At 43.0% G+C, this 25,615-nt stretch overlaps 3 protein-coding genes across 3 annotated transcripts; 1 reads left to right on the top strand and 2 right to left on the bottom strand.

Moving 5' to 3' along the window:
- Positions 1–795: 795 nt before the first annotated feature.
- Positions 796–2,845, bottom strand: Vamp7 (vesicle-associated membrane protein 7). Its single transcript, XM_076381615.1, has 6 exons — positions 2,628–2,845; positions 1,837–2,048; positions 1,617–1,754; positions 1,383–1,544; positions 1,217–1,309; positions 796–1,141 (listed from the first exon to the last, which is right to left on the bottom strand). Exons 2-6 carry the CDS (start codon positions 2,038–2,040, stop codon positions 1,073–1,075), a joined length of 666 nt encoding a protein of 221 aa, XP_076237730.1. The 5' UTR covers positions 2,041–2,048; positions 2,628–2,845; the 3' UTR covers positions 796–1,072.
- A 433-nt stretch (positions 2,846–3,278) lies between these two features.
- LOC143180850 (mitochondrial amidoxime reducing component 2) lies at positions 3,279–8,161 on the top strand. The gene is made up of 5 exons (XM_076380853.1): positions 3,279–3,649; positions 5,519–5,817; positions 6,681–6,959; positions 7,061–7,338; positions 7,428–8,161. Exons 1-5 carry the CDS (start codon positions 3,640–3,642, stop codon positions 7,588–7,590), a joined length of 1,029 nt encoding a protein of 342 aa, XP_076236968.1. The 5' UTR covers positions 3,279–3,639; the 3' UTR covers positions 7,591–8,161.
- Positions 8,162–9,197: 1,036 nt separating this feature from the next.
- LOC143180851 (uncharacterized) lies at positions 9,198–23,417 on the bottom strand. Its single transcript, XM_076380854.1, has 7 exons — positions 23,345–23,417; positions 21,721–21,832; positions 18,636–18,737; positions 15,727–15,969; positions 14,442–14,651; positions 12,265–12,414; positions 9,198–9,358 (listed from the first exon to the last, which is right to left on the bottom strand). Exons 2-7 carry the CDS (start codon positions 21,811–21,813, stop codon positions 9,293–9,295), a joined length of 864 nt encoding a protein of 287 aa, XP_076236969.1. The 5' UTR covers positions 21,814–21,832; positions 23,345–23,417; the 3' UTR covers positions 9,198–9,292.
- Positions 23,418–25,615: the final 2,198 nt, after the last annotated feature.

Below are 25,615 nucleotides of genomic sequence, written 5' to 3'. Positions count from 1 at the left end.
CCGTACCAATATGTCCCTCTGTCTCTTTTTTGCTGGATTTCGAGACCCTTCTGTTATTTATTTTACAGGTTGACTGGAACTTGTTTCGGGGGTATCTTTATAACATAAATTTTAGTTTTATATGAAATTTATTTGATTTTAAATATTTTTTTTTGTGTTAGGGTACGAGAATGTAGAGTGTAATGGGATTAAACTTTCTGATATTATACAATATTAACCATCTGTATAAAATACTGTTTCACTTTCCTGTTCTACCTTAGTCCATACATCTTCGATATTTAGAATAAAGTGTATCATTATTTAAATCAGTTTCACGCAGGGTTTACTGTGATTTAGTTACAGGCCAACAAAAACAAAATGCTTCAGAGCATGCGCTCAATGATACCATGAGAAAAACATTGCGTCGTGTGCACTGTGGGGAAGCTCTCGCGTGGAAAAAATTTGATGCACTTAATGGTCCAGAAGAGACTGGAAATTCAATAAATCTTTTACGACGATTCTAGCTGGATTACAAATGAAATATCCACGCTCATGATACGCGGTTCAATCTAGCAAAATTGGCTCAAAAAAAATATGAGCGAGGCGTCACCCTCACTTGTTGCACCCAATATAAAGAGAGATGAAAATGCGTTACGAATCGCCAGTTCGTGTATGAGTCGTTTTATTGTTCCGTTCTTCGATAGAATATACTTATATAATACAATATACATACATGAATAACATTAAAGTTATATTAGTTGTTTAAGAAGTATCAGTAGTATCGGTAGCTTTTTCCTTAATATAATAAAAATAATATAAGCGTTATACACATTTATTTTTCTATGTATGTAGCTTTCCTAACTGTACTTTTCTGTTACATCTACATACTTATGTTTAAAAGCTTCAGAATCGAATATCATTTCCCAGTTGTACATATTCGCTGCGAACCGAGAAATAAAATGTGCACCATTACGATTTTTATTGATTGTTTGAAAATATCTCTTTATGCACCGCCCGACAATTAGTTTCTTTTGAGATAAGTCATCACACTTGAGAGACATGGAGAATCATATCTGTGCGTTCTAGACGTGAATTAATTCCCAACGCACTTCTGCCAAGCTAGACCTCCACAAGATATGGATACAATAACGTATATCACAACCTACAAAATTGATTAAGTTATTGTAGTTATTAGAATATAATGAGGCATATTTAGTGTTTTAGCGTTATTACTTACAATAAGAATCACGCCAATAATTACGTAAATTTTAACATTCTTCCAAAACAATGACCGTGCTAAATTTCTGCTGGTTTTCCTAAATGTAACAGACTGGAAAAGACAAATAATAATAACTTTTTTTCATATTCTTTTTTACTGCATATAAAAAGCATATTTTACTCACACTAGCAGTTAAATTCTCGGTTTTGTTTACAAGAAGTTCTAATCGTTCTCCGCGCATAGCTACATTATCGATATTTTTGACCATAATATCCTTCAATTCATCCAATTCCCCATGAACTTTAGAAATCAAATCGATGTCCTGATTTGATTCACTGTAGTATTTCTATACAAAGAAGATACCTTTATGTGCTGGAATATAAAGAAAGTATATTTAAGAAAACAGGTAATTGTTTACCATTTCATTGGCTAAAACTCTACCAAAGTCTGTATTCATTGAATACGCCACTGCAGTGTGTACACCTGGGCCATAAGCAGCCATAAATCTTCTTTTGATTTCTGTGAGATACAGAAATGCCCTTGACTTCTGGAAGTCCTGCGGAACAAAATTGTTTATTAATAAATAATCTGCTATTTCTACATCAAGTATCAAGTATTACATATTATATTTTACTTACATCGTCTGTAATGCACATATAAATAATATTATCTTCACAAATATAATGGAACATATAAGGTCCCTGTGAGTAAGTTAACTTATCATTATGAGGAGGAATTTTGGCTAGAATTTTTTCTGTCACTTCATCGAAGTTCCCACTACAGGCAGCATACTTTGCCAATACAACAAGTCCTCGAGACACTACGCTATACAGAATTGGCATGATGAATGCTGTAACAAAAATGAAAGTTTGACTCAAAGTTATACGTCTTTTAACATGTTGATTGTCACATCACTCAAATCTGGAGTTAAAACAATCCCAACTATAGAAGCAAGTAGATTAATTATAGGCATATGTATTGTAAATCCATCATAGTACACTAAAGTTTGAATTTAGGGAACCCGTAGAAAACGCACCCAATTCTTGGTGGGTGTGTAGGTATGGAGTCATCGACTCTACCCCCTACTGATAATACTTTATTTAAAATTGGATATCCTTATCTCTTATCACGGTAACATTAAAAACAACATAGTTTATTTAAGGTATTTAACTCTAATAGAATGATTAAAAAAGAAAGGGATATTGTCGAAATCCTTAAAACAGAAAAATAATTAGCATATTTGTAAACAAAGGGATTAGTTACATGGATGATTCATTGTACGTCATAGTTTCTAACCTCAAAAGAAAATCTTTCGCGAAACTCATTGTTGATGTTCAAAGAATGTAACTCAGTCTAACAAAAAAACAACAATCTTGCAAGATAAAATACTCTTGAATTTGGGAAAGTCAACAAAGTTTTTGTGACCTACCTCAAAAAATACAGTGACCGTGAACAAGGAAGTGATCGAGCACTTTTTTTTGTCTGTGTCGCTCGCGTAATTTAATATCAACACTGTTTAATTTTGCGAAGTCGCATCTGTGAAGGACGTGATTGATTAACGCGCTGTCACTTCATGGAATAAACACTTTGAAGGAATCAAAACACTTCTCCCGCGAACCAAAGACAACTTCCGCGGGTATACCTCTAGCGCATATGACAGTTGATCATCGCCAACGTCATGGTCCACTAACATGAAGTCATGCGTACTATCTGTCGCGCGTTTTTTGAAACGTTCTACTGTTTCCGCGCGCTCTATAAGAAGAAAACCTAATTTTTTGCGTCTTTTTCAAGTAATATACAGTATGGGTGAAAAGAACAGGGTTATTTGAGCTAGCGCTAATCTTTATAATTTCTACAATGAAAGCTCTTAATAAATATAATGCAACAAAATGACATAAAATTTTATTGCTGTTTAGTTTTTAAATTTGCTCTCCATAAAAAATGTTTCATTCGGTTATTACATTTAATAAATGAATTACTTGTAATATTTATTGGAGCTTAAATAAATATTCCGTAACAGTAACATTGAATAAACTTTCTCGAAAAATAATTGAAAAGGCCAGCATGGGGGCTTGAAGAGCGCCGTGAAGAACGCATGCATCAGCCAGGATGCGCATGGCAAATTGTGGTGTAGCTGCTGCTCTTCGTGGCAGTCTTCAGAGTTTCGTGGTTGCGTGCAGTTCGATGGCTGCTCACACGTGGCCTGGCATTGGCGAGTACACGGACAGTACTTACTACAATGGGGAAGGGAGGTAGCAGAACGTAAGCGTGGATAGATAACGGTGTCTTCGTCTCGAGGAAGAGACGTGATCGCGTGATCGTGAAACCTGCATCAACTTCAGTTCGTCGTTGACCGGCTAACACACCAGCTCCGATATTCCCTGTGGTCGTTTCTCACACTTGCTCAATTCGCTTCATCTGCGGTTCCTGCGAACTTGGAGATGATAATGGGTAAATATACCACTTTATCGAGGACTTACAGCCTCTGCTATGATAAATATTTTATTCCTGTCGCTTGGGTCTCGGTTTCTCTTGGTGTCAATCGGGTTCCAAAGTAGTTTATTACTGTCATGGACAGACGCGGCACATTGTTAACGAAGGACAAATTGACGGAGACTTAACTCGTCTGGGCTAAACATTTGCATTACGTTAATTGAGGTCTTCAAGGTGCGAAATGTGTCTTCTAATTAAACTGAGTTTTGTTTCTTTTTGGTATGTTGCTCGCGAATTGGTTTAGAGGAAAAAGTATGGAAGGTGAGTTGCACTCAGGTCAACCAAACGGAAAACGCACGGTATTTCTCTCACAGCGTTCCCTGGGAAAATTTTCCTTTTTTTGACTTCGTTCTCTAGTTATGCGCTTTACGTTTCTATTTATCTCTCGTGTTATCACCGGAAGATAATAGTGTCCTCCAAAAAAAAAGGAAAAAGATACAGCAATGAAGCAAAAGCAAAATGTTCGCTTAGCAGAAGTATATCGTTACGTAATTCTTTTACAGTATTTAATTGGTGAACGTGGCTCCCAGTTGAAACTTGTTAGAGTTATTTGCGTGATTCGCTCGTGAGAGCAACGGTCGTTGTATTGATTACGTGAGATGGGTACGTTGCCTCATACGACCCTACCCTTGAACAATCTCCCTTCTTTCCGCGACTTGGTAAAAAAATAAATCGATAACAGCAAACGATAGTACGTTATACGTACACTTCAACCAAATCTATACAGGTGATTTTAAATAACAAATCTGTCATAAATTCTGGTAGCAGAGTTCTCCGATTTCCAGTCCAAGTTTATTGCCTTTTTGTTACTTCTTGATTCATACTTCAGACTTTTTCCTCAGAGGATTATCGCTCAGTCAGAGGTGTTTTGCATGACGTATGTTATTATCGAATGCTCTTAATGGGGTGATAAGGAAATGGGAAATGCGTGGAGAATTATACTGCATGCATTTTCGAAAGCGTTCTTCAGCCTACTTTCCCGTACCAGTATCGATGTTACGGGACATTTTAGCATATACAAATTGTGCAAGTTGTCCTGGGTATGCTTTCTGTCGTATTCCGTTACACCAAGTCCGCTCCGATTTCTCATGACCATAAGGACGTAGCTACCAGTTTTAGTGATTGATAATAAACAGTATTTCAGTCGTTTCCCATTCGACGATGATCTCATAATATCCTGCCCATAATATTCTGTGCCTAGACACAGTTGTTTGGGTACCGTTAACTATCGTGGTATCTCAATCATGCTCGCCGACACTTACTTTGCATACCTGTAGACGTAGTTCCTTCTTAAATTAATCAAATTTTGATTTGCATTTTTAACTTCATCGCAGCTGCATCGATGTCCATTCGCGCAGCCGACGATAGATTCACAGAACGTACGCGCAAAAAAGGTTTACGCTCTGGTTGATACAGGTTTAGGTAGTGACGAAAGCCTCGTGTGCAGTGTTCAGGAACACAGATCTCACTGGAAGTCTCCTTTTGTCTCTGTTTCGCGCGCGTCAGCAGGTGATTTGCATTGCAAAGTGTTTGATTGCTTGTTTGCTCGTTGCACTCCAACATGGCTTCTGAAATATGTAGCGTAGCTTATAAAAAAGCAGACGAAAGACGTTCATGTCAAGCAACGATAGTTAACCGAAGCGATAGCACAACAATGTTGGGTTTCCGAAGTATCTCTGGCGTTTGTAGAAACTTGAATCATCGCTGAAGAATAGTTTGAGTTTCGACCCAAGAGTTCCGCGGGCTGTAAGTCAATGATTCTGCAGCGGACCGTTTCGCATGGTCACTTGACCGTGGAGAATTAATTGGTGAACGTTCTCCGAGCAGACAGGACGCGGCTGACGTACGTGTCAGCAATTGCGGTTGGCGCCGGCACGGTGGTCGTCTTCCTTTGGTGGTGGTGGACCAAAAAACAGAAGGATCAATTACCCACGCAATGGCGCAAAGTCGGAGAGCTCAGCAACCTAGTTGCATTTCCGGTCAAATCCCTCGGACCAATACGAATGACGTCGATGGAGTGCACAAAACTTGGCTTGAAATCTGGTTGGCTGAGAGATCGGACTTTATTGGTTATCGATCTCAATGGACACTTTATCACAGCCAGACAGTGGCCTAAAATGGTCCAGGTGAGAAAGTCTATGTAATTACTGATTTACTTCAGCTCTGCTATAATTTAATATAGTGGTACTTCATAGAACATAGTGCCGACCAGAAAGTAATTAATCCACAGAGGAAGGCCATTTCTATGGTAATCAAGGACCTCCTGGGGTTATTTCTAACCAGGCTTTACGCGATGATGCTCTGATACCTTGTAGAATAATTATCTGTTTTATGCATCTTGCCAGAGAAAGATGATACTAGATTATTCGTGACTGGGTAGTGAGTAAATTATTTCAGCAATCTTATCAACAGATATCTAGCGGGGCATTCCCATAAAAACCTCAAAATGAATTTACACAAGTAGAGCTTAAGAGTCGAAATTTCCTCTGACGTCTTCTGTTTATCATTGATTTTTGTTCCCCACTTATAATTAATAGAGGTCCAGAGTTCAAGTTCCTTAGGAGATAACTATAGAAATTCTTCTACCTTTTTCTTTTATATTGACCTTTATCAATAATCAAATATTAGTTTTAGCGATTCTATAAGTCGCGTTTTTATTAGAAAAGATTTCTCTGAAGCTATTGTCTTTTGACTCAGGAATGCATAACTTTTGTAATCGAAATTAACGAACCATTTTATGATCGTAAAAACTCACTAATAAATTAGCTATTACAACAAGACATGAATAATTAAATCATCTCGTTATACCGATTTTCCTTCAAGTCATAATTTTGTGTTTTACGGCGTTTCTACTCTGATTGAATAAAACTCAGTATCCATGAAAATTCCAATTATAATTTATTGAAGAATTTCGACTTATTGTAAACGAAGTGATTAATCTTGAAGGATATTATAATCATGTTATAATAGTACGAGCGATTCTTTCAAGGTGTCGCCCAGTATTTCGGGGTCAATTCTCACTCTTTCTGCTCCGGGAATGATGTCTATGTCCATCGACTTGTCGCGGATCAAAGGCAAAGGCTTTCGCGTAGCTGTTTGGGGCCAAGCGGTAGCAGCATGCGATTGCGGCGAAGAAGCTGCCAGGTGGCTATCTCGTTTTCTTCTTCAGGAAGATGTTGGCTTTAGATTGGTCTACTATCCACTACAATACCCATCACGGGACGTGAGGGCGAAGAACAGGGTATTCCCGTTAACAGCCAATGACACCGTAAGTCACTGTTTCAGAGAAAGAAAACAGGTGTATCTACAGTCAATAGTCTTCTCGATAACTGACCTAATTTCTAAAATATCTCTCACCGTATGGAACAGGGAGCTTACCCAGATGCAACCAGCTACTGCTTGATAAACGAGAGTTCTGTAGCAGACCTGAACACTCGACTGGAAGAGCCAGTTACTGCGGAACAGTTTCGTGCAAATTTCATCGTGAAAGGCGCGGCCCCGTACGAAGAAGACAGTTGGGGTTGGATAAAGATTGGTGACGTGATTTTTAAGAACGTCATGCCGTGCACCAGGTGCATTTTCACGACCATCAATCCAGAGACTGGAACAAAGGACCCCAAAGCGGAACCTCTAAAGACTTTGAAGAAGTATGTTCTGAATAATTCCTCTATTGTTGTCTAGTCAGTATAGAACATTATTGTGGAATCCAGATAGAAAACTAATTTTTGTTTTATAGGTACAGACAAATAGTTGATCCCAAATTACGTCCATTTACTGGTGATAGTCCAGTGCTAGGAATTCACATGAGCCTGAGGAGTTCGAATGGTACAGTGCGATTGGGCGATCCAATTTACGTCGGTGTGCCTGAGGAAAAGCCACTCTTGATATCACCTCCCTAGCTACACCGATGGGCTTCCTGCGAAGACGAACTTTTCGTCTTCGAGGGAGCCAACGAATAGAGCAGAGACTCTTTGTCTATTGCTTTGACGTTCAGAAAACATTGGTAGCGAACTACTTGTGCTTCCATATAGAAGTATGCTTTTGAATCTGAACTGTACTCGTAAGGTTATCTTGGGACAATGTCTGATTTTCCTACTTAATACTATGACAAACCGCGTTGACACAGCAGTTGCGTCATTGTAAAGTAATCCTCAAAAGTAGCGGTTATCATAGTATTAAAAAGGATTTTGAGTAAACTTGTGGAAGTCGTCTGTGCGACTTTGAACGTGATAGATGTTCGATATTGATGCCAATGTGTATTCTGCTTATCGGAAGATACTTGTTCAGAAATTAAATAGCAACGGGAATCGTACATCGACTATTTTTACTAAATCTCGAGCGTAGCGTTGCTCAGGATGTTTGTTTATTTATATATTATATATATTACATTATTTAATATAATATTTATATTTATATAATGTTTATATCGAATGTACGAATTCAAGTAATAAACGATCACGGAGAATGTGATTTCGATTACGATTATGGTTTTAGAGGAAAACACGATGATGAGGAACCTCTCATTTTATGACAATAATATTTATTTATTTACACTACAAAACAACGGGGATGATTTACATAAAAGAGATAGTAGGGTCTATTCGAAGATCAACACACCACGACGGACGTTAATCGACGATAAATATCCTTTTATTATACTTTCCGGGTTGGAGAAAATTTAAAAAAAGGATACTATCGTTTTCACTCAAAGTCGACTGCGGTGAACGTTAGGCAAACATTATATTACAAACAATACAGTAAAGCGTTGTCCATCTGCTTGAGATCTGCAGAGAAAGAAAACTCAAGCAGCATTTGATTCCAAACAGATCCAATAGTTTACAATTTTACCGCAATCGCTGACGACTTAGCAGCTCTTAGAGAAGTAACAGACGAGGAAACAAGAGCTGCTGTTCGAAAAGAGGGAACCTCGAAAAGAAGTAGAACAATCAATGTTTGGCGTTACAATCTGGGGCAGGGGGCAGCTATGTACAAGTCCATGCAAGTTTCTTCTCAGTTTAAAACGATCCAAACTACCCGTCGAATATCGACAGAAATATGCCACAGAGACATTTCTAACAAATAGAACGAATTTTTTACAAGAGGATACACGAAACTAATTCTCGATGAAATAACAATTTTAAATAAATCAAGTTCCATGTAAACAGCTCTCTTCCGACCATTGTCGAATTTTAACTGTGAGAGGCTATTTAGTTGCTATGTGTAAACGTAAACTAAAGAAAAGGATAAATTATTGAAGAGAAGATAGGGGATGGAGAAGACGTTGGAGAACGCAATGATGGTGGAGAGAGGGAAGAAAGAGGACGAAGAGAACGAGGGGCAGGATCGTGATATCTGGACGAGATGTCGACTGCAGACACGATGTCGCGAGGTTGTGGTCTAGTTACGAGGACGATTCTACCATCGACGAGACTCTTCGGACCTCGGGGACAAGGGGGCAACGTTGTTGGTAGCGTTGCCAACGTCGTACCCGTGTTCCTGTCGACAGCTTACGGCTCGGCAATGGCTCCCACGTGGCCCGATCACTTCAGGCCATCGAATCCTATCTTGTACTTCCTCATCCTACTCCTTTTGCACCGAGTTCTAGATGATAGAAGTGATCAGTCTCGCCTTGAAGTTGACGATGCGCTCGCTCGTTGCTGCTAGGCGCTGTAAATCAGAAAAAAACAATTAACGCCAGATTCACAGGTTATCGAACTTACGTTTGTCATATCTCTGAACGATTTTCTTCAATAAGTAGAACGAAAGTATCTTCAGAATTTTAATAGATTTTCACTCTACTCCTGAAGCTTAAGTTTCAAGTTTCTTGCAAGAAGTGCTGCAGCGCTCTCGAGAAACCTCGTTCGAATCGATTTCGACATTTCTTATCCGCGAGACCCAAATTTGACTGTGCCTAAAAGAAAAAACGGACGTCTATCGAAAAGGTCGTTTGCACGACTCGCAATGCGAGCATGTTTTGTTCTAAGACCGCAAAATCGGAGTCTGTAACGGCGGTTCCGATTTTCAGTGGCGATGGGAAGCAAAAGAATTCCACGGGACGTGCGAAGCGTGAACACTTTCGAGTCGATGTTCGCTCCTTGCACGACGAATCCGCTTCATGAAGATTGCGTATAATGGATCACGATTAGCGTAAAGAGCGGCTGAATCTCCTCTTCAAATAGCAGAAGTACTTACGATTAAATTGACAAAGGTGCAATTTCTTGACAACTATTTTCCTATTTGCCTCATCGTTTCTTTTAATTTCTCTTTTATCATCCGTTCTATCGTTCCAGTAAACGCAATGAAACAGTTATTATTCAGTTAGAACGTGAAGCGTCGTTGACTCGAGTGTAGTTAAATACCGAACGCGTTTCTACACGAATTCTGTGCATTGTCTTTTTCTCGCGCTTTCCTCGAAGCAATCTCAGCTAGGTTCAAAATGAAAGTCGTAGAAAAGCCTTGTCACCGTTCGCCGCGTTTCTATTTCGCGCCATGGCAACGTCAAGAGCAAGACGGTTCAATTAAGCGGGCGGTTTTGCAGGAGGTACCGCACGTTTTACCGAGGAACAACATTCGTTGAGAATCGGAACAGTTTTTACCTAGGAATTGTATCGTGGGAGAGCAGCGCGTGTTGTGGCGAACTGGAGGTGCGATCAACGGCCTCTAACGAGGCGATTTCCCGCGTTTCTTTCGTCGATCGGTTTCGCTTTCGTTCAGAATTCACGGCAAGCAAGCCACGATTCTCCAACAAGTGTTTGAATCTCGACGAACGAACTCTAATTGCTCGTCTAATTATAGTATGATTACAGAGGGCAAGGCGTACATTCAAAATGTGGGTAATTTGGTACGGAGGAACGTGCGAGTAGATTGAGCTAACCATAGACAGACATGATGTGTAGATTACACAGAGTATGATTTGCGTGTTCTTGAAAAACGAAGGTTCATGGAAAATCTTATTCTAAATGATTTACCTAATTTGACACAAAAATTCTACTTTTGAATGTACTACAAATATGCCTCAGCCTGTGTAATTGAAACCCATATGGTCTCGAAGTTTTCTGTATACGTAGACTTACTACTTAGTTCTCCTAATCATATGGAACTGATCAATTTTGCACCTTCCACGGTTTTGAAAGACGGATGATTTTCGTGAATTTTGATCGTATCAAGCAGCTGGTCAGTCGTGCCCCTGGCAATATCGCGTGCCAGGAGCTAGGTAGCAGCTGCTTGCATAAGTCAGTCAGCAAATGGACGCGCTATTTCATAGAGAAAGTCGCTTACATTTTTGCTTTCCATCGATCCTGACGGGGACGGTTGCGTAATCGCCTGGTTTTGTATCTGTAACGACAACGCGCCATGCTCGCGCAACTTTCGGCAAAATGTGTTCGCGACGGCGAATTCGAAGCCGGTTCCATGGCTACTCTGCGGAATCTTGGAATTTCCTCTGATTGTTCGATATCTGAGTAATTTTTTACTGGACAGTTTATCTTTTCAATATGAATTCTAGGATTTCAGTAGATACCGAAGTGAATATGAAATAAAAACGATTAGAGACAGGCTGATTATCTACTCTCTGGACACTGTTGCGATAGTTCGATTAGAATGTGTCCACTTTTCCTCGTGGATCGGCTCGCGCCATGCTCGAGTTCAAGCGGAAAACTAGAACGCGACTTTAATCATGTCTCTCTCCAGCAAATCGTTCTTGGCGGTATACGTTTCTACACGTTGCGTACACTACGATCATGCGCTTTGATAAGAAGTATTAATAGAAGGCATTACATCTGCTGCAACTAGACAAAAACATTATTCGTTTTTTTCCCTCGTATCACCACGAATAAATAGCAAACGCGTAGAGGAATCTTGATAACGCAAGGTGCAGGTTTCACTTTCGAACAAATTGCTTACGCAAATTGATGCAAAAATACACGGTGCAACGTAAAATTCTGCTTCGAGGTAACCCTAGGAACGAAAATATTCTCTCTGCAGAGAAGAACAATCGCCTTTTATCCAGAGCACGCGATTATGATATATGCGAACGATCCGGTCGCGATTAATGTCGCTTTGTTCATAGCTCGTCACGGTGGCTGATCGGAAAATCCCAGTGGAAAGCAGTTCGTTTCGCTGACGTGTCGTAACCCGTGGCGAATTACGCGTCGATCGTCCTTTTTTCGTTCGCTCGTGTCTCGTCTTTACATGGCGAGACATAATCGATTTCTAGCCGCGGAATTCGATCGAGCGTTACTGCAATTGCAACGCTTGTAACAGCCAGTTTCATTCATGCCGTTCGTTCGTCTGTGGAGAAAATCTATTTTGCTCGTGATTTTTAGGTTTATGCAGAGGAGAGTGTGAGATAACGGTTACTAGCGGTTGCAGGCGATTGTGACTGGAGAGAAAGTGAAATTTGATTCGGTACTTTCAGAACACTTTCAGATTACTATTGACTTAGTTAGTCTGTACTGTACGTAGAAGGTGATTTGTGTAGAAAATCGAACAATTTTAAGCAAAATATGTCTTAAATTCTTTGAGTCTTCTTTGAAATCATCCTGTGCAAGACCAGATAAGTAGATATTACTTACAAGGATGAGGTCCTGTATGAGGTTCGAGATTCCTCTGTTGGCGATGACGAAGAGCCTAGTGACTGGTCCTGGGACAGCCTCTTGGACGTCGTCCGTCTTTCCAGCGACGCCTCCTGAGGCGCTGCCTTGACTTCCGCTTCCGGCGACCAGCTGGAAGTAATCAAAACCTCAGATTAATCTTGCACGAGGATAAGGCGATTATTCTCGGGAAGAGTACGAAAGAAGGTGGATGAAAGACACGTCGCTTGGATCGGTCTTTGTCACTGATCGTTGCGTGAACGTTCTCTTTCTTTTTGAATGAGGAGATAATTGCAGTGTGTAGCAGCTCCACGTCCAGCTCCAGCGCTCCCGACACTACGGTGCTTTTACATCCTAAATCCTACTTGCGGCTACGATCCATCGATCTTGCTGCTACGATCCTTACGTGCGCTCCTTCGGCTCGTGACATTGTTTTGGGGTTACTTCGTAGGCTGTCCATATGCGAGAAAGATCGCTTCGATAGAAGATAATTACTCGAATAAGATTCTCTGATGCAGCAGAGATGTTTCGAAGGAATTAAGACGCTATTCCTCGCAGCGTGGACAGCCTACGGGTCTGCCAAAACTAGAAATATATTTACCAAGACCCAAAGATACGATAACATTACTGTGAAAATTACAGGCAGCATGACGCACGCTAGACGATACTTACCATTCCTCCACTCATTCAGAAGTTACAATTTCTGGTTGAAACGTACGTCACGCACCGTGCTACGATCAATTTGCTACTAAAAGGTTTGTGTGCAAGGGCAGACGATTCGTATTTGCGACAGATACGCAGGAGAATCAGAGTTTTCAGTAAGAGCATAGATTTCTCGAGAACATGCAACCGAATCGTCTGCCAGCGCGCTGTCCTCGGTGCGTTCCAGCAGCAACGGGTCAACTACAGCTATATCGGCAAGAATTACGGTGCAATGGACGAGTACGAAATCACAACAACGAGAGAATCGGCAATCGATCAATGGCTGCCCTCAGATTCCGAGTCGAATCGGCCGGGATGTCCATCAGCCAGTTGCTTCGCCGAAAGTCTTTTGTCGGTGGCTGTCGGCGTCGCGTCGGGACCGTTGGCCGGGTGGAACAATTGGAGGAAGGGTTTCAGGCTATTGAAAAGGGCATTAAGGAGCTACTCGATACTCACGAAAAGGGAGCAGGTTCAACATGAAACTTGTTAGTAGGGAACTGTGATGATTTCCATGAAACGGAGGTCGTTTAGTAACAATGATGGATTACGATTAAAACCAGACTCACGCTAGGATGTCGCAAGAGCTGCGTGCCAGGCTCTCCTGAAATCATCCAAGAGTCAATCTTCCTCCACATTACTTTCAACGATGCAAACACTGAAAGCGAAGAACCTGGCGCACAGTTCATGCACGATCAAGGCGTGGGAAGACCAAGAAACAGTCAAGACAGATGAGTGTGAAGCTAAAGAGGGAGGACTCGGTTAGCAAAATGATAAACCAGAGGAGAAGAATCGATCGCTGTGGAGTGGTTAAGCAAACGGAAGCCAGAATGTAAATGGAAAGACGTGCGAAACGAGCAGTAGGCGATTGTTAGCCACGTGCAAGGAGTATGACGTGCAAATCAAACATAGCCGAGTGCGATCATTATGTCTGCCACACATAGGGCCACGTGCACCAAGGATACGATCCAGAATTCATAAACACGCGAAATACTTCTTTCCAGGAACCTCTGAACAAAAACACAGAAGAATAAAGGACTGATTTGCATTGCTATCTTAAAGTTAGCGTATTTCAATGATCTCAGATGACCCAAAATACTTTCCTCCAGCCTTTCCACAGTATTCCAGGACACAAGTATCACAAAAGTCCACCTATTCGCAAGGAACTTCTGTCCCAAAAGAAGTATTCGGCCTCAGGAGTGTATCAGTGGAGAAGACTTGATCGTTAAGGTGTCAGTGAGAAAAGGCAGAGAGTAAGACCCAGAGAAAGAAGTAGAGAGAGAGAGAGAGTGTGAAAGAAGCAAGGTTAAACGGAGCACGACGAGGTACCATCGGAGCGACATTCAGCAGCGAGGGGTTGCCAAAGGTCGGGTGTTTGGCACCAGTCGCGTTCCGTTCACCAGGAGATAGTAGTGCAGTTGGCAGTGTCCGTTCGGCTCTGCTCGGAAGGATTGGCGTACCGGTGGTAGGTTGCCGGCTCCTGACGCAGCCGGTGCGTTGGTCGAGGATCCCGCCGTGGCCGAGGAACCAGCTGGAGCGGCAGCGGGGGCGGCATCTTGGGGAGCCGGGCCCAAGTCCCGGGAGGCGCTTAGGCCGAGCCCTAGGCTCTGCGTACCTGCCACCACGCGGTACACCGTGCCCGCCGCTCTTGCCGCCCCGTCGGCCGCTTGCTAAACGAGAACAGACACGAGAACTTTCGTTTACTGATCCGCTCCTCGGGAAAAGCCTGTCTTTTTTCATTGCTTAGGTCTTTTCGCTGCGACTTTCGACTCTTGGCGGCCTGTGTCGCGCGCTCACCTCCTCCGCTCTGTCTCTCGCCCGACAGAACCCTGCAAAGCGGCTGAAATTGTTCTTTAACGGCTGGAGAGGACGCTTTTCCCCTAGCTGACGCCTGATCACTGCCCGATCATTTCGGATTTAGCCTACTCATCTCCTGCGAGCACCACGAAATTCGCTGCTACTTCTAGCGATTCGTTTGCAAGTGAAAAGTGGAGGTTATTAAATCTGGTTTATTTAGTATTTCGTGGCGAGCTTGCTTTCGAGAAATCTAACTGGCTCCGTAAAAGGCAGGCATTCGTTGACCAGGTCCGAGTCGTTCCGCCCAGTCGCACGCGGTACGATCGTAAATAGATAGTTACTGTTAACGTGCTCAGACAATGGATCGTAGATCCGCGAATTGAGTCACGTACGCGAGAAAAGGTGGTCTGGTTCGTTGGAAGAAGGAGGAGAAATCTCTAATAATCGTCGCGTTGCAATACGATTGGATAACCGGACTTTAGACAGTAATAACGTTCTCTAGGTTTTTGCTAAACGTTTTTCTTGCCTCGCATTGTGCTGTACGTCTTTTTTTCTGACTATAAGCAACGAGGACGTTCCGCAATTCTCGAGGCCGGGTCGTGCCTAGGTCAGGAACCTTGGAATAGTAACCACGCGACGCAGCTTGGCAATTCGGTTGAAGACTTTCACCCATGCCTCGAGTAGGCGCCCTTGCTGCCGCCGTACTCGCCTCTTACTTGAATATTAATCAATCTACCGATCGAGTTATTATCGGTCCTTGCATTGCTCACGTTTTTTGTCTGTTTTCCTGTTGCAAATCTTGCGCAATCTTTTAAATGTATAGTATTCATTCAGCTCTCAAAACCTTTTCAAATTCTAATTTTAAGAAACTCTTGGGCCTCCACTTTTCACTCGAAATTGGTTCAAGATTCCAGAAGCAAGCGCTTTTCATAGTCGCGGAAGACTCACCCTGATAATGTCGAAGAGGAAGTTGCCAGAGCCAGCTCCGCTACCTCCGGAAGATCCTCCGAAGTTGAAGTTGAGGAACCTCTTATTCCTGTTCTCGTCGTCCTCACCCTCCACCTCATCAAGAGGCGTCAATGGTGCCGCCGAGTCGTCGACCTGTTCGTCCGCGAATTGCACTTTGACCTCGTTGTTTTGCGATTCCGCCGCTACCTCGTTCACTCTGTCCTCCGCTTCTGGGTTCACGTTCTGTAAGCAAACATACCACGGTCGATCTCTTCGAGCTGGCTTCGAGACGATCTCGCCGTCGATCGATCGCCAAGGAACATTGTGAAGATTAATGTGCCTATGATCGTGGGCCAAAGAATCGTTAATGTCATCTGGGTATTAGATTATCTGGATCCAAGGACCGCGGAGTTTATTTGGGACAGTGTCTGAACTGTGTCACGTGGTGCATTATTCATGGCAGATGATTTTGCTTTCGAGACAACTCTCGGAAACGTGTTCGATGGCGATTGACCGATAGGACGAGTATAAAGAACTTGGACTAGGGAAGATAAAGCATACGACGCGCGTTCTCGCGATGTCTTGTGATCGGGACGCGCGTCGATTAAACGATTATCGGTCGTTTTGCAACGACGTTCAACAAGCAACGAGTAAACATAAGTGGAAGCGCTACAGAGTAGAAACACGTATAATTATTATGGATTAAGTCTACGATTCCCAACTATTGTATAGAATGTAGGCCTCTGTGTCATTGGGAATCGTTAAGTTACACGACAAGTTGAGTCGGATTACGTGCTCAAGGTATTTTTACTGGTCGTGAAACAGCGTTGTTTATGAAGTGCAAATACCTCATTGTAAGTAACATCGTATACAAAGTATATCTTTGACGTGCCGTCATTACGACTGAGTCAGCGTTTGCACGCCAATTATTGCATAAAAGTTCATTAATTTTATTGCCACCTCTATCAAGCACTTTCCAAAGAAACATTTAGTAATCGTGACACCTTCAAGGCTCATTTTCCCCAGAGTGAAAACTCACCTGGCAATCATGGTCGATTGGCAGACGGTTCAACGACGATGGCGAATGACTGATGAACTGCGCATTGAGAAACAGAGAAGCTAAGCGACGTATTCGAGAGAGTCGAGGAAGATGAAGCGTCTCGAGGTGAAAGATCATCGACGACCAGCTCTTAAAGGTCATCGACGTCCCGCAAGGTCGATCATCTGAAGCTCGATCACGATCCATCGATCACGAGTACGGGAAATGATCAACGCCGACGAAGCTTGAAATGAATCGAAAGCGAGTGGTGGCTTGCAGTTTCGATGATCGACGGAAGAGAGAAAGCCAGAGGAAGTGACGAGATACAGATAGCTGTTAGAATATAGTAGTACCTCCCTTGTCGCGAAATGAAAACGAAGTATGATTCCACAGAAAAAAAATACAGAAAAAACGACCGATGTGGACGGACAGAGGAGCGTTGCTAAAAGATAGACGTACACAGACACAAAAAGAGAAACAGAAGGACGAGTTAGAACAGACAAATAAGAAGAGGGTGTGTGTCGGATAGAGAGACAGATGTTTTTCGCCCGCAGCAGTCCCGATTGCGCGGTGATCGTCCTTGTCTCTGCAAGATCGATCGAGTTACACTTCGTATCGGCTTCATTGACCTCGAACGTTTTACCAGCCGCGACACGGTCACGCGACCGTGGGGCTGCTGACGGTCGTCCTCTCCGCGTTCTGCCCACTGTCGCCGGTCTCACCGACTGAAGAGGATTCGGTGGTCGTCGAGCCACTCTCCTCGTCCTCGTCCGGCGGGAAGGTTGGCAACGATATCGAGACCCTGGAACCGTTCGCGCTGGTCGAGTTGATGTTGTCACTATCCTCGTCCTCGTCGTCGAACGGCGACGCGGCGGTCGCTGTCGATCCGTCGCTCGACGAGCTTCCAGCTCCGCCAGACTGAGTATTCCCAAGGAAATTGCGCAGCAGGGTCGGCCCCAGCGCTCGGATGATTTCCGCGACTATCGCGTTCACCTTTTGTTCGATCATCTAAAAAACAACAGCTCTTAGCTGGCTCTGCCGAGCCCGCCGCGGTTCTCCTTTGCTCCCACATCGAGGGCTAGTCGAGGATAGACTGCTGGGACTTTTCCTGGCTCCATAGAGTCTGTTCTTGTCAGTCCTTAACGAGGCTGTCGGGCGTTAGCGTTTTTCGATTTGCGTCGTCGAATGTTCGTACATGGGAGCACTATTCGAGGAACGACGACGGCCCGTTAGCCTTCGGAGTAGTCGAGAAGGCTATACGAAATCGGTGTCGAGGTGTGGTTTTGAAATCGTACTCGGAATCGTCGTCGAACGAGTGGCTGGTTTGATAGTCGTGGTGGGAGTCGCCAAATGGTTTTGCCAGGAAAAAAATTTCGATGGAGATTCGATCGAATTCGGACGCGGTCTTCGTCGATTCGAGATTGTATCTTAGCGCGCAGACATGAGTCGGTGATTCACGGAAATAATTGTATAGATAAGTAACTAGTTGCACAATAGAGCGACAGAGCGTACGGTAAGCGAGGAAAACTCGGCGTGAATCGTATACCGAATGTGGAACTTTCTTTATCGGAATGCCGATTCAGCGTGAACAGTTTCTCCTCCACTTCGAACCGATTGTATACTTTGCTAATACCTCGCAATTACTTCAATTCGATTCTCGTAACGATTCCTATGTCGAGAAGTTAAATTTTCGTGACTGTGTTCAATTTTCCTACTACGATACAATCTCGAGGATCCTCAAGATCCTCTTTGGGGTAAGAGAGTCTGATGCAAGATATCAGAGAGCAAAGGGTCCTAGTCAGAAGGGGTAAATGTTAATGATCCTGGCCGTCTGCAGGACTTCACTGCACTCTATTGGGCAGCGGCTCACCTGAGATACTTCGGGGAACAGTTCTCGCAGGATACCGATCGTCCGTTTGCTCCTCAGGGCGGCCTCGTTGTCGCCCTCGACCATCACCAGTCGATCGAGTGCCTGAAAAAAGTTGTCCCTTTGTCCCTACAAAAGTGTCTTTCATTTCCCCCTGCCGATTATTCGTCCTTCATTTACGTTTGAAGATTCTCTTCCTAGTCATATTTCTCCTAATACGTAGCGATTCGAGAAGCTGCAATTACTGGACGACGTAAGGAAGTATCTGAGCATATAATTTGCTCATTTGTCGGGAAGCTCGTCGAAAGTGTTAAGGTAATAGTGTTGCGCAATAATCTCGCAACAAATGGTAGGAAGAAGTCATTAGCTTTAGAGGATTTTGTTCGACGTTTGCTATCTCCTCGAGCAACGATTTTCGAATTGCGCGAGATTGGTGGAAAACTTGTGCCGCTGTTTAACGACGGTAAGAAAAAATAGCCACATGAAACGGCGGAACTGTGAAGTCGTTTCGGACAATAACTCAAATGAAATTGCAGAGTTAAACGATGGGATTGCGTATCATTACGGCAGTGGCGAATTAGTGCCGCTACAATTTGCTATTACAATAAAGAGGCTTTCACGGAGCGTACACGATCGAAGAAAATTAAGGTGGAACAATTAGAGACACGAAGATGAACCTACTATTATGTTTCGCAAGAAGATGGAGAAATAATCCGATAAATAATCCGATACAAATTAATTGAATGGTCTTGGCACTTGGACGGTCATCGGACTCAACCTGGTTGCTCAACCTGGTTGCCATGGTTCACTTTCCCTGAAACCTCGTTCACACTCGACCAGCTGTTACGATATTCGCTCCTGCGTGTTACATTTACGTTTACGAACGTTTTTTCCAGCAACTACTGAGCCCGTTCCGATTAGTTCAAGTCGCAACTTTGGGAACTCTAGTTTTATGAGAACAGATTGATTAGTTTCGGCGCATTGATCTTCTCGACTACATTAATTATCCTATATGGCTTCTACATTCTCCGAAAGAAACGAGCAACTCATGGATAGCAACTCGTAACGCGACGACCACGCGTTGAAGTCTCCGCAATTCGATAGCGCGCAAGAGCTTCCTTTCTACTTTCCATCTTAATATTGACGTCACACTTTGCTTTTTTATAAAGGTCAAATTATACTAATACAAGAAGGATTTATGTAGAACTTTCCTGAATGGACCGACGAAAACAAGAGCTATTGTGAAATGAGAAGGTTTGGGAACCACTGTCGAGCACGGTGTCTCAAGAATCACAGATCAGAGAGAGGCTGAAACGCACGCGCACGTGAACGCGTGTACGCTTACGCACGCGCTTTCCATTGGGCATCGATCGAGCGAAGAAAGTGTCCGGTGTAACTCTGCAAGTGTTCGCGGCCAGTGAAAGTGTCGGGCCGAAGAAGAGAGCCGGTCGGACGTCCTGGCTTTTCGTTGGACCGTGTATTTCATCGATCGTGAAATGCTTAGCTCGGTTACCCTTCCCCATTAAGAGCCAGCAACTAGGAAACTTTCGTGTGTGACGCGCGGATCTCGAGGATGACCTTCCGCTTTGCGCAATATTTGTCGCGCTCATTCGTCGATCGTTAGAGTGCTTCCACGAACAGCTCCAATGAAAATGCAATCGTTTCGGACGTGCACGAACATCGGCACGTGGGCAAAGATTTACGATAACGAGAAAGTTTCCGAACCCCTCGTCCATAATTCTCCAATAACAACATTCCTCATCTGCCAGAGGAAACGTAGCCGAAATATGTTGAAACGAAATTATTTTACTTGAAGCTACTGAAATTCTTCGAATAGTCCCTGTTGTATTAACACGGAAGATCAATTTTCCTTGAGCCAGGAACATGTAAATACTCAATCGGGATATTAGAGTCACTCTCGAGAGCAATTAAAATATTTAAACTGTCTATTACGCTAGCAACACGAAGGCCACCGAAATTGAAGGTTCGGATAGCGATCTAGCCTGACTCGAATCTGTAGAATTACTCAAGACACTGGCATTGAGAGTTAACACTGTCAATCATAGTTAAATGGAAATCGAACAGTACACGATTGTCAATTAGATGGTTTCTAGCTTCTATACTTTTATCGACGAATCGATCGTGTTTTTAACTGGATTTAAAAATATAAAACGATTCGAATAACAAGTTTTTTCTGGCGTGTTTTTTAGCTGTGGGGTCATAGTACTCGTTTCGAGTGAAAGAGGGCCTCGTCGAAAGTGAAACATCATCTCTGATCACCGAATGGATGGACTCGGTCCAATGATCAGCACGAAATCGTGGCGAGAACTTTCGCAAAGACAGACACTTGACGTTTCTTCCATTGACTGATTATCTCAGCAATTAACTAATTGCTCTTGTCACCGTGAAACGGTGAACTGTGCAAACTAAAACTTTCTCTGATTATAATGTTTTCAGTAGTTGAATCCAGTACTGAAAGTGGACAATTCGATAGGGCGCATCTTATCGGCCCACTGACACAGAGAAAGCGATCGTAACACGTGTCTTACGTAATCTTTGAATCGAGGACAGGCAACCCTTTTGGACTAATCGTAAGTGGAGCGACTAAGCTTGTTCTTCGACAAGTTAACTGCCGTGCTATGTTGACTGAAAGTTGGACCATGCTTAGTATCCTTATTCTAGAAAATTCTACCTCACAGATTGGAATTCGCCACACGACACAGGCAAATAAATGTCATATTTACCAAAAAAATATGTGCATATATTCAGAGGCTGAACATACTTCTCTCTTCTCGACTATAACATAATCTCTTATGTTAATGCTAACATGAATTAGCAGAGGAATATAAGTATGAACTGCTTCCTACTGTGGAAGCATTCGATTTCGCTTTACAGAAATCATCTTTTTTCATTTATTTCCTCGTTTTAGTTGACTGCTGAGAATATTAATTTAAGGAAATCGATCGTATTTGCGCCTGAAACATCAGAATAGCCTCGAGGATTCTTCCACGAGCGTTAAAAACAAGCCTTGAAAGTAAACTCGAGAGAAAGGATATTTTTTATAGACACAGTTTTTTTGGACGCTTACCTCGGACTGAAGACGTTCTCCTTCAGGAAGCGGGTGCGAGCTGACCAAAGCCGCGCAGAACGCAACTGACAAGAGGATGACGGTGATCTTCATGTTTGCTCGTGGAGTGTATCTGCAAGAGATGCAATTTCGTTAGTGGAATGTTTGCCATCCTCTCTGTTTCTCGCGACGTCATTCTTTATTCAACAACAGGCTTGGCAGCTTTGATTTCCCTTTTCTTTGGGAACAAAAGCGTCGGTATACTATACCCATTAGTATTCCGCATTTTTTTCTTTTACAATGGACCGAAAACGGTTTTGAAAAGGATGCTGGAGACAAACGGCAGATGACGGGGGCTCGAGTCATCGCCGAGGAGAGGGGAGGAGCAATGGCTCTCCTTTCTCGAGCATGGATACGTTCGAAACTATCACTTTCGACCGAATGAAAGTGGTGAATGCCGTTGGCATCCTCGCCACGGAGAATCTCGAGGAAAGATGCGCTGACGCGTTTTACATTCGTGTTTGGTGCAAGAGCCAGATATCTCGTGACATTCGCATTCATTCCACGTCCACGTTTATGAATGTCATTCCTGGTCTCCTTTTTCGTCAGCGTTTCGTGACCCTTTCTCCATGCAAACTTCATCGATTTCCATCGCATGATGCACAGGGCAAAATGATCGACTGCTGCTCGACGTGACGACCAAATCAGCCGATAATTCTAATAACGAGCAGCTAGAATACAATGGTAACGATATGTTCGAGCAATATGGATTCAGAATGCGTACTGTTTCAGCTGGTGGTGTAATATCGCGTTCGAGGTCAGATATTAGCAAGTTTTATTTATTATCCTCGATAGTAACAGAAATCGCGAGCAAATTGCTAACGTAAAAGAAAGTACAAAGAGTACACATTTCACAAATAACTTCCCCTCTCGAGATTCTCCAATGAAGATTTAATAAAGGTTAAAAAGAGTCAGCCGATTATTAGTATTGAAGCTACGTTTTTGCAGGATATTTTTGACACCTTTTGCAGACAGCAAACAGTCGTATCCAAGATAGAAAGGAGTAACCATGACAGCTGTCAAATCTTTCTCCAACTGAGGAAAACAAGATCAGCAACGTTTCGGTGACTACACGAAGTAGAATATGACCAGTAACAGACACGTGCGATCCACGAGGGCGTCCCAGTATCACAGATCTACGGGAAACGTATTTTCCTCAGGAAGTGGGAGCAGAAGGCAGTTGCTCGCGAGTTTCGATTTTCTCCTCGTCCATTCCAGCGAGAACTGCTCCGTGCAGATTTTCACTCCGATGATTCTTGCTCCTTCATGGACTCTACTGTCGTGAACCACTGCGTTGAACAGAAACTCGAGGAGGAAATTCGAAGCTACTCTGCTCCCGGGAAACTATCGAGCGTTCCTTAGGGAATAATTTCTCAGTTGCAGCTGTGTCATTTGAGGAAGGACATCACCACAGTATTAAATGGACCCGCGAAAATTTGGTTCTTCGATGACGAAAAACTCGAATACTCGATAGTTTCCTCACAGATCCACCGAGCCCGTCACGTGGTCCCATTCCTGTCCCTCGTGTCACTGAAACGTGCCTATCCACGGGTCGCGAGGATGCGTCGTCCGCGTAAGAACTCACCACACACCGTTATTTTATCCGTCACTCGGTAACTTTTGAAATGTCTGTAAAGAGGACCCAAAGGAGCTCTCCGCGGCTCCTGTTCTCGTCGGCTTTTCTGTGACTGTCTGTGTAACGGAGCTTAGTGAGCGGCTTTTATTAGAAGGAGGGGCCTGGCGCCACCTCCACGCTACACTTAAGCCTCCGTCCTCTCTGTTTCTCTTTCTCTCCTCGCCGCAGCATGATCCTGAAGAGAGGGATCCGCTCGACGGTCGCCTCTTTGCTTGACGAGAGATCCTCTCTCGGATCATGAGGATGAGAAGGAAGTGCCGCGAGGATTCGAGCCATCGATCGTCATCAACAGGTTTCGACGGATGGTCGAAGATAAGGAAGCATATTCGATGGAATTTCGACGCTGACTTCCGTGAAATTCGTTTTTCCATCCTCCAGGAACTCTAAAATCGTATTGTTCTCATTGTAGTTCGATAACTTTCAATGGGCTGTTAAAAGTTCGATTATGCTGCTGTTGACACGTAATTTCAATCAACTTTTTGTTTAACAGAGAGACGTGTTTCGTAATGTCGAACGAAACCTTCGACATCTTTCGTGAAAGAGATTGAATGTTTACGTTTGATTAGCTGACAGCAAACGTGTGCATGTTTTTTACAGGAAGTGTCTGCCCCTATTATTATGTCACAAGAAATGCGAAATGTGACTCTTTTTAAGTAGATGCGAGCGTATCATGTCGGACGAAGCGTTTTCGTTTTGCGATTGATTAGAAAACTGGTTGATCCTTGTCCCCTCCAAGTAGATGAGATCAAAAACCTATATAAGGTACCGTCAGAATTTCTGAAGACTGATCACTCTTTCCGCGGACGTCGCGAAGATTGCTTCGTAATAGGATTATTCATCTCAGTTACCTTTACTTCTATTCGACTTTTTGCAGAAACAAAAAGTTTTATAGTGTAATTTCATCTGCAATAAAACCTCAGCGAATGCTGATCTGCCTGTGCAAGGCCGGTTGAATTCTACTTAGCCCCGCGCGCACAGTAGATTGTCTTCGTCCCCTGCCAGACACAGTCTACGCTGTCTCTAGGACGTCAGCGCCATTGTGAACTCTTCCGAAATCACAATGGGAGAGAATGTAAACTTAATTAAGCCTCGAAAAAGGAACTTTCTTCCAGTATTCTTCAACTATTCACGTCCGAGTAGGTAGACGTTCAATCGTCCCGCAAATCGGATTCATCTCGATAACTCTGCGGACGTGCTTTCTCCGCGAAAGGTTTCCAGTTTCGGTTTCTGTTCCGCCGACCTTGTTGTATGTCGCATCCAGTGAAAATCCCATTAAGATCCCGAACAGATCTCGTCGATCTGCATCGTGGTACACTTGACTGCGTGGAACTTTCGTTCTAGATTGTTAGCCAGCTGTTTCCTGATAGTAGTCAGCTGGAACCTAACGGAAACAGCAAATTGTTCCGAAGGACGTTTACTCGAGCCTTCTACAGCTTACATCTACATATGTATGTAAACCATACTTTTACGAATTTTTATCTGAAGTTTCTCCACTATCCTTGCTTTTGTCACAGGCTCTCTTTTAAGGGAAAATAGTGTCGACATGCATCACTAGTCTTTAACGAAGAAATTGTCACGTTCCATGGAGCCTAAAAATTCGCATCTCTTATTGTGATCGTGTCATTGGAGTGCAAAAAATTTAGCAATCAATGTCGAAAGTATCTATGCTAATATTGTTGAATCGTGACTTAAGAACTACTGATTGAATTTCATCTACTGTCGCATTGACGTCTGTGTAGACGCTTTTAATATTGACAAAAATTAATAGTCGAATTTCTTTAATCGAGATAAACGAGATTTTCAGAATCTCTTTCAGTGATAATTCAAGAGCGTTTGTCAATGTCCCTGTAATGATTTTTATCATGGGACGCTTTGTAACAAGGAATATTTTGTAATAAATTTGGTACCAATAAAAAACTCATTAGAATGTACCCTCAGAGAGGAAACTGGAACCACTGCCTTGAACTCACCCGTACACAAAGTCTTGATTTCCTTCGCGGTCTTTGACCTCAGGCGTAAAGACCTCGACGAGAAGTAATCGGAGTCTGTCACTCTTTCTGTGGATGAGCAACAATTCGAATGATGAACGTATGTAAATGTAATGTCTGTTCGAGCGGCTTAGACCGCAACTTTGCCTACGATAGATCTAGTGTTTGCATATTAGAGTACGATTTCAACGTAATCCGTGATCTTCGCTACTGTAAACATTACCATCGTCTT

This window comes from Calliopsis andreniformis, chromosome 6 (genome assembly GCF_051401765.1).
Source record: "Calliopsis andreniformis isolate RMS-2024a chromosome 6, iyCalAndr_principal, whole genome shotgun sequence".
Classification (NCBI taxonomy): Eukaryota; Metazoa; Arthropoda; class Insecta; order Hymenoptera; family Andrenidae; genus Calliopsis; species Calliopsis andreniformis.
The sequence above is the reverse complement of the archived record's forward strand: the minus strand, read 5'-3'. Positions and strand labels throughout refer to the sequence as shown.

Coding starts and splice junctions, on each gene's coding strand:
- Vamp7 (XM_076381615.1), bottom strand. CDS start 2,040: ATGCCAATTCTGTATAGCGTAGTGTCTCGAGGACTTGTTGTATTGGCA. Junction 1,310..1,382: donor CCGAGAATTTAACTGCTAGT/GTGAGTAAAATA, acceptor TGTCTTTTCCAG/TCTGTTACATTTAGGAAAAC. Junction 1,142..1,216: donor TTATTGGCGTGATTCTTATT/GTAAGTAATAAC, acceptor TCAATTTTGTAG/GTTGTGATATACGTTATTGT.
- LOC143180850 (XM_076380853.1), top strand. Junction 6,960..7,060: donor CGTTAACAGCCAATGACACC/GTAAGTCACTGT, acceptor CGTATGGAACAG/GGAGCTTACCCAGATGCAAC. Junction 7,339..7,427: donor CCTCTAAAGACTTTGAAGAA/GTATGTTCTGAA, acceptor TTTGTTTTATAG/GTACAGACAAATAGTTGATC.
- LOC143180851 (XM_076380854.1), bottom strand. CDS start 21,813: ATGAAGATCACCGTCATCCTCTTGTCAGTTGCGTTCTGCGCGGCTTTG. Junction 18,738..21,720: donor GAGAACGTCTTCAGTCCGAG/GTAAGCGTCCAA, acceptor AACTTTTTTCAG/GCACTCGATCGACTGGTGAT. Junction 12,415..14,441: donor GAGCCGGCAACCTACCACCG/GTACGCCAATCC, acceptor GATTACTTCCAG/CTGGTCGCCGGAAGCGGAAG.